General features: G+C 47.3%; 1 protein-coding gene across 1 annotated transcript in view; it reads right to left on the bottom strand.

Annotated features, from left to right (window-relative positions):
• Positions 1-18,850, bottom strand: part of LOC120032297 (protein O-mannosyl-transferase TMTC1-like) — a 93,829-nt gene that overhangs the window by 34,574 nt on the left and 40,405 nt on the right. The window contains exons 7-8 of the mRNA XM_038978322.1: positions 14,191-14,380; positions 8,658-8,779 (exon numbers count right to left, since the gene is read on the bottom strand). Of these exons, the coding sequence (XP_038834250.1) occupies positions 8,658-8,779; positions 14,191-14,380 (312 nt within the window). The remainder of the gene's footprint in view (positions 1-8,657; positions 8,780-14,190; positions 14,381-18,850) is intronic.

The raw sequence follows: 18,850 nt of genomic DNA on the forward strand, positions 1-18,850 counted from the left end.
TGCAATCTCTCTCTGTCTCACACACACACTCTCACACACATTCTCAGTACCCTTTTGCATTTTGCATCTCTAATACCTCAGAGTGTCGAGCTGTGAGTGGGCGATATTAAACCCTGGGATGGGGAACCTGTTTGCATTGGAAATCACTACTAATCCTGCGCTCAGCTACGCAGATGACTCAGGGAAAGTCCCCTGCAGACCCAAGCAAGGAAAGATTAGCAGAATTAATAGTTAGAGGGATGGAGAGAGGGAGGCGGCGAGGGATGGAGAGAGGGAGAGAAGGAGGGAGGGGGAATTTAAAAAATGAGAGTTAGGCTGAGTTAGGGGGTAGGAGGAGGTCAAATTGGGATATAGAGCAGGATAACACCTCTTGTATGAGCATAAACCTCCCTAAAGCAACCATGTCCACTAAAGACTACATTTAGATGGAAGTGTAAAACCTGTGCACAGCCATGTGTCTGGACTACATTTAGATGGAAGTGTAAAACCTGTGCACAGCCATGTGTCTGGACTACATTTAGATGGAAGTGTAAACCCTGTGCACAGCCATGTGTCTGGACTACATTTAGATGGAAGTGTAAACCCTGTGCACAGCCATGTGTCTGGACTACATTTAGATGGAAGTGTAAAACCTGTGCACAGCCATGTGTCTGGACTACATTTAGATGGAAGTGTAAACCCTGTGCACAGCCATGTGTCTGGACTACATTTAGATGGAAGTGTAAACCCTGTGCACAGCCATGTGTCTGGACTACATTTAGATGGAAGTGTAAACCCTGTGCACAGCCATGTGTCTGGACTACATTTAGATGGAAGTGTAAACCCTGTGCACAGCCATGTGTCTGGACTACATTTAGATGGAAGTGTAAAACCTGTGCACAGCCATGTGTCTGAACTACATTTAGATGGAAGTGTAAACCCTGTGCACAGCCATGTGTCTGGACTACATTTAGATGGAAGTGTAAACCCTGTACACAGCCATGTGTCTGGACTACATTTAGATGGAAGTGTAAACCCTGTGCACAGCCATGTGTCTGGACTACATTTAGATGGAAGTGTAAACCCTGTGCACAGCCATGTGTCTGGACTACATTTAGATGGAAGTGTAAACCCTGTGCACAGCCATGTGTCTGGACTACATTTAGATGGAAGTGTAAACCCTGTGCACAGCCATGTGTCTGGACTACATTTAGATGGAAGTGTAAAACCTGTGCACAGCCATGTGTCTGGACTACATTTAGATGGAAGTGTAAAACCTGTGCACAGCCATGTGTCTGGACTACATTTAGATGGAAGTGTAAACCCTGTGCACAGCCATGTGTCTGGACTACATTTAGATGGAAGTGTAAACCCTGTGCACAGCCATGTGTCTGGACTACATTTAGATGGAAGTGTAAAACCTGTGCACAGCCATGTGTCTGGACTACATTTAGATGGAAGTGTAAACCCTGTGCACAGCCATGTGTCTGGACTACATTTAGATGGAAGTGTAAACCCTGTGCACAGCCATGTGTCTGGACTACATTTAGATGGAAGTGTAAACCCTGTGCACAGCCATGTGTCTGGACTACATTTAGCCTAACAGGTAACACACTGCAAGCAGAGGCAGAGATGAGGGGTCTCTCTTTAGCACCGTCTCATGTTCCCTTTAAATCAATTCCCAGCATGCCCTCTGCCTCGTTGACAAGTATCCCACTGCGCTGGTTAGTACACTGAGGCTGTAATAAGACACACATACTGTACTGTACAGTACATATACCTGCATGAGATGATACAACACATACACATTGGAAAACGGTTGCATGTTTTCCGTTTGATCAACTCTGCCACAGTACAGGAGCAGTTCCATTCCCGTACTCCTCCTATCACAGTACAGGAGCAGTTCCATTCCCGTACTCCTCCTATCACAGTACAGGAGCAGTTCCATTCCCGTACTCCTCCTATCACAGCAGGAGGAGCAGTTCCATTCCCGTACTCCTCCTATCACAGCAGGAGGAGGAGTTCCATTCCCGTACTCCTCCTATCACAGCAGGAGGAGGAGTTCCATTCCCGTACTCCTCCTATCACAGCATTGGGAACTGCTTTTGAGGGGGAACATTTACATATTTGAGAAGCGTCTGTTGACATTTTATTCTGTCATTATACATGCAAGAGGTTAAGTGAGTGGAGAGAGATGAAGTGAGTGGATTTTACACAGCGCTCCCCCCCACTGCTTCCTCCAGGCTATACACTCCAAACTCTCAACCTGCATCAGTGAATGTGTGTGTCTGTGTAAGAGGTCAACCGATTATGATTTTTCGACGCTGATACCGATACCGATTATTGGAGGACCCAAAAAAAGCCGATATGTCACGTTCCTGACCGGTTTTCTGTTATTTTGTATGTGTTTGACGGTCAGGGCGTGAGTTTGGGTGGGTAGTCTATGTTGTGTGTTTCTATGTTTGTTAAGGGTGACCTGATATGGCTCTCAATTAGAGGCAGGTGGTTTTCATTTCCTCTGATTGAGAGCCATATTAAGGTAGGTGTTTTCACACTGTTTGTTTGTGGGTGGTTGTCTCCTGTGTCTGTGTACGTTGCGCCACACGGGACTGTTTTCGGTTTGTTTGTTCGTTTGTTCGGTTTATGTAGTCTGTTCCTGTTTCATGCGTTCTTCGTTATATGTAAGTTCTTATGTTCAGGTGCGTCTACGTCGTTTGTTGTTTTGTAGTTTGTTAAAGTGTTTTCGTGTTTTTTCGTCTTGTTCAATAAATCAGTATGTCATATTCCAACGCTGCATTTTGGTTCAATCCCTGCTCCTCCTCTTCGGATGAAGAGGAGGAGGAAAGCCGTTACAGAACCACCCACCACACCAGAACCAAGCGGCGTGAATTCGAGCAGTGGCCTGCTACACAGGAATCCTGGACATGGGATGAAATATTGGAGGGAAAAGGACACTGGGCTCATATTGGGGAATATCGCCGCGCTCGTGAGGAGATGGAAGCAGCGAGAGCCCAGGATCGGTGGTATGAGGAGGCAGCAAAGAGACGTGGCTGGAAGCCGGAGAATCAAGCTCAAAACCGCAGATATGAAGGTACGCGGCTAGCAAGGAAGCCCGAGAAGAAACCCCAAAAATTTCTTGGGGGGGGCTAAGAGGTAGTGGGTCTAGGGCAGGTAGGAGACCTGCACCCACTTCCCAGGCTAACCGTGGAGAGCGGGAGTACGGGCAGACACCGTGTTACGCAGTAGAGCGCACGGTGTCTCCTGTACGTGTGCATAGCCCGGTGCGGGTTATTCCACCTCCCCGCACTGGTGGGGCTAGATTGAGCATTGAGCCAAGTGCCATGAAGCCAGCTCTACATATCTGGCCACCAGTACGTCTTCTTGGGCCGGCTTACATGGCACCAGCCTTACGCATGGTGTCCCCGGTTCGCCTACATAGCCCGGTGCGGGTTATTCCACCTCCCCGCACTGGTCAGGCGACGGGGAGCATACAACCAGGTAAGGTTGGGCAGGCTCAGTGCTCAAGGGAGCCAGTACGCCTACACGGTCCGGTATTTCCGGCGCCACCTTCCCGCCCCAGCCTAGTACCACCAGTGCCTACACCACGCACCAGGCTTCCAGTGCGTTTTCAGAGCCCTGTTTCTCCTCCACGCACTCTCCCTATGGTGCGTGTCTCCAGCCCAGTGCCTCCAGTTCCGGCACCACGCACTAAGCCACCTGTGCGTCTCCAGAGCCCTGTACGCACTGTTCCTTCTCCCCGCACTCGCCCTGAGGTGCGTGCCCTTAGCCCGGTACCACCAGTTCCGGTACCACGCACCAGGCCTATAGTGCGCTTCGAGAGGTCAGTGTGCCCTGTCCCTGCACTAGCCTGAAGGTGCGTGTCCTTAGCCCGGTGCCTCCAGTTCCGGCACCACGCACCAGGCCTACAGTGCGCCTCATCCGGCCAGAGCCATCCGTCTCCCCAGCGCCATCTGAGCCATCCGTCTCCCCAGCGCCATCTGAGCCATCCGTCTCCCCAGCGCCATCTGAGCCATCCGTCTCCCCAGCGCCATCTGAGCCATCCGTCTCCCCAGCGCCATCTGAGCCATCCGTCTGCCCAGTGCCGTCTGAGCCATCCGTCTGTCCCGAGCCATTAGAGCCGCCCGTCTGTCCCGAGCCGTCAGAGCCGTTAGTCAGTCAGGAGCCGCTAGAGCCATTTGTCAGTCAGGATCTGCCAGAGCCGCCAACCAGACAGGATCTGCCAGAGCCGCCAACCAGACAGGATCTGCCAGAGCCGCCAACCAGACAGGATCTGCCAGAGCCGCCAACCAGACAGGATCTGCCAGAGCCGCCAACCAGACAGGATCTGCCAGAGCCGCCAGCCAGCCATGAGCGTCCAGAGCCGTCAGCCAGCCATGAGCGTCCAGAGCCGTCAGCCAGCCATGAGCGTCCAGAGCCGTCAGCCAGCCATGAGCGTCCAGAGCCGTCAGCCAGCCATGAGCGTCCAGAGCCGTCAGCCAGCCATGAGCGTCCAGAGCCGTCAGCCAGCCATGAGCGTCCAGAGCCGTCAGCCAGCCATGAGCGTCCAGAGCCGTCGGCCAGCCATGAGCGTCCAGAGTCGTCGGCCAGCCATGAGCAGCTCCTCAGGCCGGAGCTGTTATTTATCCAGAACTGCCCCTCAGTCCAGAGCTGTCTCTCTGTCTGGAGCTGCCCTTCAGTCCGGAGTTGCCCCTCTATCCTGAGCTACCTCTCTATCCTGAGCTACCTCTCTATCCTGAGCTATCCCTCTGTCCTGAGCTACCTCTCTGTCCTGAGCTACCTTGTCCCGGAGCTGTCCTTTATCTTGGTGTTGCCCCTTAAATTAGGTGGGTGGAGTAAGAGGGTGGTCATTCTGAGGGGGAGACGTAAGCTGGGATTGACTATGGTGGGGTGGGGACCTCGCCCTGAGCCTGAGCCACCACCGTGGTCAGACGCCCACCCAGACCCTCCCCTAGACTTTTGGTGGTGCGTTCGGAGTACGCACCTTGAGGGGGGGGTTATGTCACGTTCCTGACCGGTTTTCTGTTATTTTGTATGTGTTTGACGGTCAGGGCGTGAGTTTGGGTGGGTAGTCTATGTTGTGTGTTTCTATGTTTGTTAAGGGTGACCTGATATGGCTCTCAATTAGAGGCAGGTGGTTTTCATTTCCTCTGATTGAGAGCCATATTAAGGTAGGTGTTTTCACACTGTTTGTTTGTGGGTGGTTGTCTCTTGTGTCTGTGTACGTTGCGCCACACGGGACTGTTTTCGGTTTGTTTGTTCGTTTGTTCGGTTTATGTAGTCTGTTCCTGTTTCATGCGTTCTTCGTTATATGTAAGTTCTTATGTTCAGGTGCGTCTACGTCGTTTGTTGTTTTGTAGTTTGTTAAAGTGTTTTCGTGTTTTTTCGTCTTGTTCAATAAATCAGTATGTCATATTCCAACGCTGCATTTTGGTTCAATCCCTGCTCCTCCTCTTCGGATGAAGAGGAGGAGGAAAGCCGTTACACGATACCGATTAATCGGACGATTTATATATATATATATATATATATATATATATATACAGTATATATATATATATATTTGTAATAATGACAATTACAACAATACTGAATGAACAATGAACACTTTTATTTTAACTTAATATAATACATCAATAAAATCAATTTAGTCTCAAATAAATAATGAAACATGTTCAATTTGGTTTAAATAATGCAAAAACAAAGTGTTGGAAAAGAAAGTAAAAGTGCAATATGTGCCATGTAAATAAGCTAACGTTTAAGTTCCTTGCTCAGAACATATGAAAGCTGGTGGTTCCTTTTAACATGAGTCTTCAATATTTCCAGGTAAGAAGTTTTAGGTTGTAGTTATTATAGGACTATTTCTCTCTATACCATTTGTATTTCATATACCTTTGACTATTGGATGTTCTAATAGGTACTTTAGTATTGCCAGCCTAATCTCGGGAGTTGATAGGCTTGAAGTCATAAACAGCGCTGTGCTTCAAGCATTGCGAAGAGCTGCTGGCAAAACGCAGTAAAGTGCTGTTTGAATGAATGCTTACGAGCCTGCTGGTGCCTACCACCGCTCAGACTGCTCTATCAAATCATAGACTTAATTATAATATAATAACACACAGAAATATGAGCCATTAGGTCATTAATATGGTCAAATCCGGAAAATATTATTTCGAAAACAAAACGTTTATTCTTTCAGTGAAATACGGAACCGTTCTGTATTTTATCTAACGGATGGCATCCCTAAGTCTAAATATTGCTGTTACATTGCACAACCTTCAATGTTATGTCATAATTACGTAAAATTCTGGAAAATTAGTTTGCAACGAGCCAGGCGGCCCAAACTGTTGCATATACCCTGACTCTGCGTGCAATGAACGCAAGAGAAGTGACACAATTCCCTAGTTTAATATAGCCTGCTAACATGAATTTCTTTTTAACTAAATATGCAGGTTTAAAAATATATACTTCTGTGTAAAGATTTTAAGAGAAGCATTGATGTTTATGGTTAGGTACATTCGTGCAATGATTGTGCTTTTTTCGCAAATGCGCTTTTGTTAAATCATCCCCCGTTTGGCGAAGTTGGCTGTCTTTCTGACACAGCGGTTGCATTAAGGAGAAGTCTATCTTTAATTCCGTGAATAACACTTGTATCTTTTATCAATGTTTATTATGAGTATTTCTGGGATTTCTGTGGCTATTTGCAAAATCACTGGATGTTTTGGAATCAAAACATTAATGCACGTAACGCGCCAATGTAAACTGAGATTTTTGGATATAAATATGCACATTATCGAACAAAACATACATGTATTGTGTAACATGATGTCCTACGAGTGTCATCTGATGAAGATCATCAAAGGTTAGTGATTAATTTTATCTATATTTCTGCTTTTTGTGACTCCTATTTTTGGCTGGAAAAATTGCTTTTTTTTTTTTTACTTGGCTCTGAACTAACATAATCATATGTTGTGCTTTTGCTGTAAAGCCTTTTTGAAATCGGATACGATGGGTAGATTAACAAGATGTTTATCTTTCATTTGCTGTATTGGACTTGTTAATGTGTGAAAGTTACATATTTTAAAAATATATTTTTGAATTTCCCGCGCTGCCTTTTCAGCGGAATGTTGTCAAGGGGTTCCGCTAGAAAGGTTAACTAGTGATTATGTTAAGATTGATAGTTTTTTCTAAGATACGTTTAATGCTAGCTAGCACCTTACCTTGGCTCCTTGCTGCACTCGCATAACAGGTAGTCAGCCTGCCACGCAGTCTCCTCGTGGAGTGCAATGTAATCGGCCATGATCGGTGTCAAAAAATGCAGATTACCGATTGTTATGAAAACTTGAAATCGGCCCTAATTAATCGGCCATTCCGATTAATCGGTCGACCTCTAGTCTGTGTGTGTGTGTGTCTGTGTCTGTATGTGTGTGTGTGTGTGTGTCTGTGTGTGCGCGTGCATGCATGTGCAGGCGCGTGTTTTTAAAGGGCAGAGGCCCCCAAGGGCCACTACGGCCATGATAATCTTACACGCAAACGCACACACACACACACACACACACACACACACACACACACACACACACACACACACACACACACACACACACACACACACACACACAGGGATCGGATTAACAGAAAGAGATGGGGGTAGGCCGTGAGACAGGGAAATCGAAAATGGAAAGTTGAGAGAGAGGAAGAGAAGAAGAGAGAGAAAGCATTGACAGACAAACAGAATATGATTTTCTTATAAGATATCAGCATCAGGAAAAATAAATAGAAAAATATTATCTGGGAAGCCCTTGAAAGCACCGAAGGAGCCCTTAGAATGATGCAAGGCAGCGGGAGAGAACAGACAGATGGAGAGAGCAGAGAGAGTAAAGGAGAGAACAGACAGATGGAGAGAGCAGAGAGAGTAAAGGAGAGAGGGAGGAGAGAGAGAGCACTTCATAGGAATCCACTACAAGGACGTACCAGAGGCCCTTGACTGAAATGTGAAGCACAGCAGAAAATAACCTTGTGTGTGTGTGTGTGTGTGTGTGTGTGTGTGTGTGTGTGTGTGTGTGTGTGTGTGTGTGTGTGTGTGTGTGTGTGTGTGTGTGTGTGTGTGTGTGTGTGTGTGTGTGTGTGTGTGTGATCCTCTCTCCATATGTTCAATTACTCACTCGTACACACTCTTGTAAACTCCCGCACACATAAACACACTACGGCTGTCCCCAACTAAAAAATATCTCGGTCGACCGAGAGTCGTCTGTTCTTGGTTGAAATTTTAAAAGTGTATTTTTAAATAAATCAACTATATGTAGGCCACTGAGCTCATCTGATGCTTTAAGCACTGTGGGTAAAAATGAAGACACACAAATTACTAAAAAGAGGGAGCCAGAGATCAATATAGCCTAAACAGAAGAAAAAAAATCTGGTGCTCCCGCTGCTCGCTGTTTCTGGCCTTTGCAAACAATCGACCAGTCGACTAAAGGGGGTCAGCCCTAAAACACAGACACACAAATTCAGTAGGGCAACCAAGCTAGTCTACACACTACTGCACACAGGAGAATTACACCAGCTATCTAATTACAAACCATCCAAGCCCAGAGAGGTTTAGAAGTGGGAAAACCCACACAACACACACATTACCTACAATAACACACACACACACGACCCACCTGGGCATGTAGAGGACCCTCTCTGCCACCACGAAGCCCACCCTGAAGAAGAGGTTACTGGCCGGGATGAAGGGACAGACCAGGAACAACACCCCCAGCAACACCTCCCTACTCTCCAACCTCTACAGAGAGACAGAGAGAGGGGGGCGAGATGCAGGGAGAGTGAAAGGGGGGAGGGGAAAGAGAGAGAGAGGGAGAGAAAGCAATGGGGGTGGGGGGGTGGGGAGAAAATGTGAGAGGTTAGCACATCCATAGGAAAACCGGAGCCTAAAATTCCCACATTTAATCATCTGTTGCCTTCATGTTGTTTGCAGTAGCACACATGCTGTCCAGTGTTTGAATACATGGCGTGCGTGTAAGCATGCCCAGCATGCCCATTTCAAACAGCAGTGGAAATATATCAATGGCAATCATTATACATGTCACGCCCAGTTACTGAGCATATCTGACTGATGCTCTGACATATCGAAGCTGATTAAGTAGACCATTAAGACCCATGAAATTAAAAACAGTTTAAATCAACTCTAACCCATTCATTTTTAATAAGAGTGAAAAATCCCTCTGTATTTTTCCATTCTGAACATTCGTAGTTATTAGAACAAACAGAAGCTAATTGGTCTAATGACTGTGCCCTCAGTAATGGCGTTGATTCCCTCGTTAAATTACTGTTCCAAAGCCGCCGCGTCTTGATTAAGCCGCCGGTCCAATCCACGCCTCATTCTCCTGCCGACCACCTAATCACACCGCGGGACGTACTCTACAGCATGCGAACATAGATAGGATCACACACTAGTCAACTACAGACCTACGGACACACACACATGGAAGCACACACACCAGGGGCTAGATATTATGCCATAGATAGGATCATACAGTAATTAACACATGCACACACACTCTCCCCCATTCAACCGTGCTGCTCTAAGCAGTGTGGTCCCATACAGTAGGCAGTGGAGTGGACCAGTGACTGGATGGGGGAGGTTAGGTTGTTGATAGTATCCCTCCATGTGTCATTGCTTCCCTGTATGTCATTCCAGCACAGCCCCTTCAGGGGACATCCTCTCTGCGTTCTCTCCCACCCTCTCTGCATTCCCTCTCTCTCTCTCTCTCTCTCTCTCTCTCTCTCTCTCTCTCTCTCTCTCTCTCTCTCTCTCTCTCTCTCTCTGTCTCTCTCTCTCTCTGCATTCTCTCTCTCTCTCTCTCTCTCTCTCTCTCTCTCTCTCTCTCTCTCTCTCTCTCTCTCTCTCTGTCTCTCTCTCTCTCTGCATTCTCTCTCTCTCTCTCTCTCTCTCTCTGTCTCTCTCTCTCTCTGCATTCTCTCTCTCTCTCTCTCTCTCTCTCTCTCTCTCTCTCTCTCTCTCTCTCGGCATTCCCTCTCTCTCTCTCTCTCTCTGCATTCCCTCTCTCTCTCTCTCTCTGCATTCCCTCTCTCTCTCTCTCTCTGCATTCCCTCTCTCTCTCTCTCTCTCGGCATTCCCTCTCTCTCTCTCTTTCTCTGCATTCCCTCTCTGCATTCCCTCTCTGCATTCCCTCTCTCTCTCTCACTCCCACTCTCTCTCTCTCTCTCTGCATTCTCTCTCTCTTCCTCTTGTCTGTCCTTTTCTCTCTATCCTCCACTCTCAGTCATCTAACCCCCCTCCTCCTCCTCCTCTTCTTCTTCTTTCTATTCTCCCAGTCCGTCTTAACTCTGCTGTAGAAGAGAGCAATGTCTCAACTGCTTCTCCGTTACTATGGTGACGGCAGCAGGCGCCTGTACAACGCCTGTCACAATTTGTCAGGCGGTGATACAGCTGCTTTAACCTTGCAGACAACCTTCCGCCTTCCACCCTCCTCCTCCCTATCATCTGTTCATCTCCTCTCTCTCCTCCGCCCTGTCAATCTCTCCATCTATTTTCCACTCATCTCCTCAGTCCTCTACTCTCGTCAACTCTTTCCTTTCCATTCTAAATGTCCTCTAGTTTCCTGTCACTCCACTCCTCTCTCTTCTCCTCTGTCTTTTCACTCTACTCTCTCTTCTCCTCTGTCTTTTCACTCTACTCTCTTGTCTCCTCCTCTCCTCTTTTCTTCCCTTTCCACCATCCCTCCTTTCCTCTCTCCTGCTCTCTCATCCCCTGGTATAGAGGAATATGCTGTGCTATAGCCCAGTGCTCCAGGTGACTATATTGGGTGGTCAGAAACATGGCATCCCTCCCAGATCAGACCCCTCTGGTTCTGGCCTCACATCCGTTAGTCCTTCCCAGTAGAACCCTTCAGAACTGGCCGACTGACATATGTCCCACTCCACACACACACTCACCAGCCGTGCCAGGCCAACAGATGGCTAGGCAGTACACACACACATGCACGTGCGTACATGTACACGCACACACGCCCGCCCACACACAGATAATGGGATCCGACCCTTCATTTCGAACAGTAAATAGAGCAAATAAACCAACGAACACACTCCACTGTAAGGTGTCGTCTTCCCCTGCCCTCTCTCGTACTTGTTCCTCTCAGGTTTTCCCTGCCCTCTCTCGTACTTGTTCCTCTCAGGTGTTCCCTGCCCTCTCTCGTACTTGTTCCTCTCAGGTTTTCCCTGCCCTCTCTCATACTTGTTCCTCTCAGGTGTTCCCTGCCCTCTCTCATACTTGTTCCTCTCAGGCTTTCCCTGCCCTCTCTCGTACTTGTTCCTCTCAGGTTTTCCCTGCCCTCTCTCATACTTGTTCCTCTCAGGTTTTCCCTGCCCTCTCTCATACTTGTTCCTCTCAGGTTTTCCCTGCCCTCTCTCGTACTTGTTCCTCTCAGGTTTTCCCTGCCCTCTCTCGTACTTGTTCCTCTCAGGTTTTCCCTGCCCTCTCTCATACTTGTTCCTCTCAGGCTTTCCCTGCCCTCTCTCGTATTTGCCCACAGACCGGGCTTTAAATGCTTCAATGACTTCCTGAGGCCAAGGTTAAGGGCAGGAACCAGGAAGTGACAAACACAGACAGGGGACAGGAGTGATGCACCAATTACTTCCTGGGGTCAAGGGTCACCTGTGCATTCTGCTTGAGGTGGTTGTGGGTGATGATACAGACAGATCTCTCTAAGGGAGATCATAGGGGTTACGGAGGCAAGTCACACAGACGGCATTGTGTGACACTATGGGACATCTCCCAGGGGCCTTTGTAGCATGTCGGGAGTGTGGTGGGAGAGCGGGAGATAGCGAGAGCCAAAGAGACAGGCAGAGAGCGAGGAAGGGAGAAAGCCATTAGACTCATCATTTATCAATAACCTAGCCGCACGCAAACCTCAGCAAAACAGACAGAGCAAAGGGATGTCAGAGAGAGAGAGACAGGGGGAGAGGGGGAAAGAGAGAAAAAGAGAAGATTGAAATAAGGAGAGAAAGATAAAGAAAGCAGTAAAGAAAGAGACAGGTGTGAGAAAGATTTTGATACGAATCCTCCATCATGGTAGGACTCGCCTCTCATCAGAAGGTAAATGAGACTGTGCTGCACATTACATCTCTCTCTCTCGAAATAAAGCCATCAAAGCAGTGATAACTTGTCTTAACAACCAATGACACTAACCAGCCTAATGAGTTTACCCCTGTCTGATTAGTGCACAGCAGAAAACCATTGCTGTATTGTAGAGTGAGTCAGCTTCTCCTACAGTAATCCTGTACCCACCCAGCAGGGGCTGGCCAATTAAATGTTAATCTCATTTCCTCACTCTTCCCTGCTAATGGAAAAGTTTTCATGCTCCCTCTTCTTCCGCTTCCTCTCTTTTACTCACCCTCTCTTTCGTACTGCATCTCTCTATCTAGCTTTTCTTCACTTGCATTTGTCTTTCCTCATCTTTCTCTGGCACACACACACACACACACCTGACTCCTTTTCAATACACTTCCTGTTCCCATCACTCATACATGATCACAGAACTCTGTTTGAGTGGGCTGTTCTGAATGACTGGTGTTGAGGCCATGTTAAGGGTAATAGGATGACTGGTGTTGAGGCCATGTTAAGGGTAATAGGATGACTGGTGTTGAGGCCATGTTAAGGGTAATAGGATGACTGGTGTTGAGGCCATGTTAAGGGTAATAGGATGACTGGTGTTGAGGCCATGTTAAGGGTAATAGGATGACTGGTGTTGAGGCCATGTTAAGGGTAATAGGATGACTGGTGTTGAGGCCATGTTAAGGGTAATAGGATGACTGGTGTTGAGGCCATGTTAAGGGTAATAGGATGACTGGTGTTGAGGCCATGTTAAGGGTAATAGGATGACTGGTGTTGAGGCCATGTTAAGGGTAATAGGATGACTGGTGTTGAGGCCATGTTAAGGGTAAAGGGAATTGAGAAATAGTACTTACAGGAGCAATTAGAGTGAATTGCCTTACTCAAGGGCACATAGACAGATTTTTTTCATCTAGTCAGTTTGGGGATTTGAACCAGCGACCTTTCAGTTACTGGCCCAACGCCAAGGCCACCTGCCGCCTAGTTGTGCTTCATCCTCTACAAGAAGATCAGGGTATTGAGAAAAGTTACCTCCCAAACTACAGGAAGAGAACAAGAGCTCTCACAATTCTTTCAGCTTTAAACAATTATTCCGATGCAAACTACGGGAAGGACAAGCAGGGTGAAGAGATCAATTTCACAAATGCCATTCGGTGTTGACAGCTGGCAGTAGCAGGCGAGACATCTCTCACTCTGTCTGAGTGGGATGGAGACCAAAGACTAAAGGTCTACTCAATAACGACGAACGATGCAGTGCACACACTTTTCACACATAATAAGTCTCCTTCTCTAAACACTGCCTGTCACCACGGCAACGCAGAGAAAGTGTGTACTGTATGTTCAAGGCGTGGGTCGGGCAAATAACGTGAGAGAGTTTGATCATCTCCTCTAACAGAGTGTGGTGTGATTGGAAGGTGAGAGTTTTCATAGCATAGTGTCTATGTTTAGAAACCTGTGAGTATCCGTGTGTGAAAGCAAGCCCAGTTCAGAGACCCCTAGCCTCCAACATAGACTTCCAAGTACTAGACAGATAGAATCAATACACAGAGTGTACAAAACATTCTGAACATCATACTCTTTCCATGACATAGCCCTCCTACCAGGTGAATCCAGGTGAAATCTATGATCCCTTATTGATGTCACTTGTTAAATTCCCTTCCATCAGTGTAGATGAAGGGGAGGAGACAGGTTAAAGAAGGATTTTTAAGCCTTGAGACAATTGAGACATGGATTGTGTATGCGTGCCATTCAGAGGATGAATGACAAAATATTTAAGTGCCTTTGAACGGGGTATGGTAGTAGGTGCCAGGCGCACCGGTTTGTGTCAACAACTGCAACGCTGCTGGGTTTTTCACACTCAACAGTTTCCCGTGTGTATCAAGAATAGTCCACCACCCAAAGGACATCCAGCCAACTTGACACAACTGTGGGAAGCATTGGAGTCAACATGGGCCAGCATCCCTGTGGAACGCTTTAGACACCTTGTAGAGTCCATGCCCCGACGAATTGAGGCTGTTCTGAGGGGCTGTTCTGAAGGCACCTAATCTCCATGTCCATCTCACCTGTAGCGACATGACACAGTGCAGACAGAGGGCGACCATGACCACTCCCAGCAGCAGGGCGGCGACGTTGCGCGTGTCCCACAGTGACTCCACCAGGGGTATACTGCCCACCTGCCAGTCATAACACAGCACCGCGGGAGACAGCAGCAGCCACGCGTTGAACGCCAACAGGTAGCAGTAGGTCAGGAACCTAGAGGGAGAAGACAAGACAAGAGGAAAGAACAGAGACAAATAGAAAGAGAGAGAAGGGTTCAAATGTTAACTATTGGTCACATTCTTACATTACATGTACAGGAAGTTGAATCGCACTGTATTCAATCACACTCTATGTTGTTTACTGCAAACAGCCATGAAAGAACATCCTGTTCTGTTGGTCATCATGTCCTCCGTGAGTTTAGATATGGGGCTGTGTCCCAAATGGAACCCTATTCCCTCTGGTGCACTACTGTTGATCAGAGCTCTATGGGCCCTGGTCAAAAGGTAGTGCACTACAAAGGCCATATGGTGCCATTTGGGACGCAGAAGTCCGAGCGGCTGTGCTATTGATTCTGTCACACTGAGGGAGCTACCTGAGACTATTACATGGCCACGGACAGAAAGAGAGGAAAGAGAGGTCTGCTTGACTGAGCAGGAGAGAGAGACGAGAGGGAGTAGAGGAAAGTGGAAGGATTGGTGGCTGAGAGAGGAAAACGAGTAATGAAAGAAAACAGAGAGAGGGGAGCATAAAGCGATAGAGGACACACACACACATAGCCACACACACACTGCTAAATCACTAAATGACTCTCCATTACAGTCAATGGCTGTCCCTTATCATTTAGAACAGATAAGCTGGCTCCCCTATGGAAATGGAAAGGCTTTAGCTCCAGTCTGAGTGGGTGGCCGTTCCTCTACTCAAGGACTAACTGGAACAACAAACACAGAGCTGTAAGGAACGGTTCTGTGTGAACTGCTCTGTAGCTGAAGCTATGACTGGAGGATGACTTAGTGAGTTCGGTATTTGGGATGGTGAACTGTAAGACAAAACTTTTCAAATGGGCACACAGTCTGCCCCCAGCTGTGCCCTCGATACCATATGTGAATTGATTGCCCGCCATCTATCTTCTGAGCTCGTGCTGCTAGGTGACCTAAACTGGGACATGCTTAACACCCCGGCCATCCTACAATCTAAGCTTGATGCCCTCAATCTCTAACAAATTATCAATGAACCTACCAGGTACAACTCCAAATCCGTAAACACGGGCACCCTCATCGATGTCATCCTAACTAACTCGCCCTCCAAATACACCTCTGCTGTTTTCAATCAAGATCGCAATGGGTCTGCGACCAAACGACCACCCCTCATCAGTGTCAAACGCTCCCTAAAACACTTCTGCGAGCAGGCCTTTCTAATCGACCTGGCCGGGGTATCCTGGAATGACATTGACCTCATCCCGTCAGTAGAGGACGCCTAGCTATTCTTTAAAAGTGCCTTCCTCACCATCTTAAATAAGCATGCCCCATTCAAAAATTGTAGAACTAGGACTATAGATATAGTCCTTGGTTCACTCCAGACCTGTCTGCCCTTGACCAGCACAAAAACATCCTGTGGCGTTCTGCATTAGCATCGAATAGCCCCCGTGATATGCAACTTTTCAGGGAAGTTAGGAACAAATATACACAGGCAGTTAGGAAAGCTAAGGCTAGCTTTTTCAAACAGAAATTTGCATCCTGTAGTACTAACTCAAAAAAGTCCATGGAGAATAAGAGCACCTCCTCCCAGCTGCCCACTGCACTGAGGCTAGGAAACACTGTCACCACCGATAAATCCACCTGACTACCCCTACCCCGGTCAACTGCCCGGCACCCTCCACAGCAACCCGCCAAAGCCTCCACCATTTCTCCTTCGCCCAAATCCAGATAGCTGATGTTCTGAAAGAGCTGCAAAATCTGGACCCCTACAAATCAGCCAGGCTAGACAATCTGGACCCTCTCTTTCTAAAATGATCTGCCGAAATTGTTGCAACCCCTATTACTAGCCTGTTCAACCTCTCTTTCGTATCGTCTGAGATTCCCAAAGATTGGAAAGCTGCCGCGGTCATCCCCCTCTTCCTACCCTGTCTTTCTAAGGTCTTCGAAAGCCAAGTTAACAAACAGATTACCGACCATTTCGAATCCCACCGTACCTTCTCCGCTATGCAATCTGGTTTCAGAGCTGGTCATGGGTGCACCTCAGCCACGCTCAAGGTCCTAAACGACATCATAACCGCCATCGATAAGAGACATTACTGCGCAGCCGTATTCATCGACCTGGCCAAGGCTTTCGACTCTGTCAATCACCACATTCTTATTGGCAGACTCGACAGCCTTGGTTTCTCAAATGATTGCCTCGCCTGGTTTACCAACTACTTCTCTGATAGAGTTCAGTGTGTCAAATCGGAGGGCCTGTTGTCCGGACCTCTGGCAGTCTCTATGGGGGTGCCAAAGGGTTCAATCCTCGGGCCGACTCTCTTCTCTGTATACATCAATGATGTTGCTCTTGCTGCTGGTGATTCTCTGATACACCGCTACGCAGACGACACCATTCTGTATACTTCTGGCCCCTCTTTGGACACTGTGTTAACTAACCTCCAGACGAGCTTCAATGCCATACAACTCTCCTTCCGTGGCCTCCAACTGCTCTTAAACGCAAGTAAAACTAAATGCATGCTATTCAACCGATCACTGCCCGCACCTGCTCGCCCGTCCAGCATCACTACTCTGGACGGCTCTGACTTAGAATACGTGGACAACTACAAATACCTATGTGTCTGGTTAGACTGTAAACTCTCCTTCCAGACTCACATTAAGCATCTCCAATCCAAAATTAAATCTAGAATCGGCTTCCTATATCGCAACAAAGCATCCTTCACTCATGCTGCCAAGCATACCCTCGTAAAACTGGTCATCCTACCGATCCTCGACTTTGGTGATGTCATCTATAAAATAGTCTCCAACACTCTACTCAACAAACTGGATGCAGTCTATCACAGTGCCATCCGTTTTGTCACAAAGCCCCATACACTACCCATCATTGCGACCTGTACGCTCTCGTTGGTTGGCCCTTGCTTCATACTCGTCGCCAAACCCACTGGCTACAGGCTATCTACAAGTCTCTGCTAGGTAAAGCCCCGCCTTATCTCAGCTCACTGGTCACCATAGCAGCACCCACTCGAAGCACGCGCTCCAGCAGGTATATCTCACTGGTCACCCCCAAAGCCAATTCCTCCTTTGGTCGTCTTTCCTTCCAGTTCTCTGCTGCCAATGACTGGAACGAACTGCAAAAATCTCTGAAGCTGGAAACACCAGCTGTCAGAGCAGCTCACAGATTACTGCACCTGTACATAGCCCATCTATAATTTAGCCCAAACAACTACCTCTTCCCCTACTGTATTTATTTATTTTGCTCATTTGCACCCCATTATTTCTATTTCTACTTTGCACATTCTTCCACTGCAAATCTACAATTCCAGTGTTTTACTTGCTATATTGTATTTACCTCGCCACCATGGCCTTTTTTTGCCTTTACCTCCCTTATCTCACCTCATTTGCTCACATTGTATATAGACTTATTTTTCTACTGTATTATTGACTGTATGTTTTGTTTATTCTATGTGTAACTCTGTGTTGTTGTATCTGTCGAATTGCTATGCTTTATCTTTGGTTAGGTCACAGTTGCAAATGAGAACTTGTTCTCAACTAGCCTACCTGGTTGAATAAAGGTGAAATAAATACATTTATTTAAAAAACAGTCAATGTGACTTGAAGTGAAATGAAACTTTGATTTGACAAAACTGCAAACGGGAAAATAAATATTTTTGTGCTTCAGTGCATTGATAAAAATGAATCCTAACACCCACACAAACGCTTATGTGCAGAAACACACAGACGCGCACGCACGCATACAGTAGGGCGATGCTAGAAGTAATTTGCACGTGTGTGTTTCTGCATCCAAATGGCACCCAGCCCCCTCTCTGGTCAGAAGTGCATGAGAACATGAGAACACTGTGACACCCCACTGAGATACCCTATCAGCATTCTCCTCCCACTCAGAAGAGCAGCAGCTTCAGAGATATGCATAGATTACACATTGATTCTCTCTCTGCAGCAAAACAAGCTTTCCATAGAATAGATAGGGAAAGTCAATTCTGCATTGATTTGGACAGGCGGGTTCAGATCGCCTGTTGATTTGAGAGGGGACGCAGAGTGAATATGAACTGCTGGTATATCGTCGATTTATGGAGGAACATCTAACGCCGGGGAACGGCATGAAGTGATCTATTGACAGCTTCACCTAACCTAGTGCTATAGTAGATTGAGGGGAACATCCCTGTTGAATAGGAGGCTAGATATGTGCAATGGATGTACAGAATATCAACCTTCTCTTTCTGTTTTTGCCACACAGTCAGGCTGGCTATTGGAGAGAAAGACATACAGATAGACATAGACAGAGAGACGGGCACAAGCATGAACAAACATGAGTGCACACACGCACGCACACACACACACACACTCCTCCAGACTTGGCGACTGACAGAGCCAGAGAGTTAAACATGGAGGAGAGTATGCTCACCAACTGCCATGATCAGACTGGAACGGGACATAGATTCAATTGCCCCACCGCCCACAACCCCCCTCTCTC

The sequence above is a fragment of the Salvelinus namaycush genome, chromosome 38, assembly GCF_016432855.1.
Source record: "Salvelinus namaycush isolate Seneca chromosome 38, SaNama_1.0, whole genome shotgun sequence".
In the NCBI taxonomy this organism is placed as follows: Eukaryota; Metazoa; Chordata; class Actinopteri; order Salmoniformes; family Salmonidae; genus Salvelinus; species Salvelinus namaycush.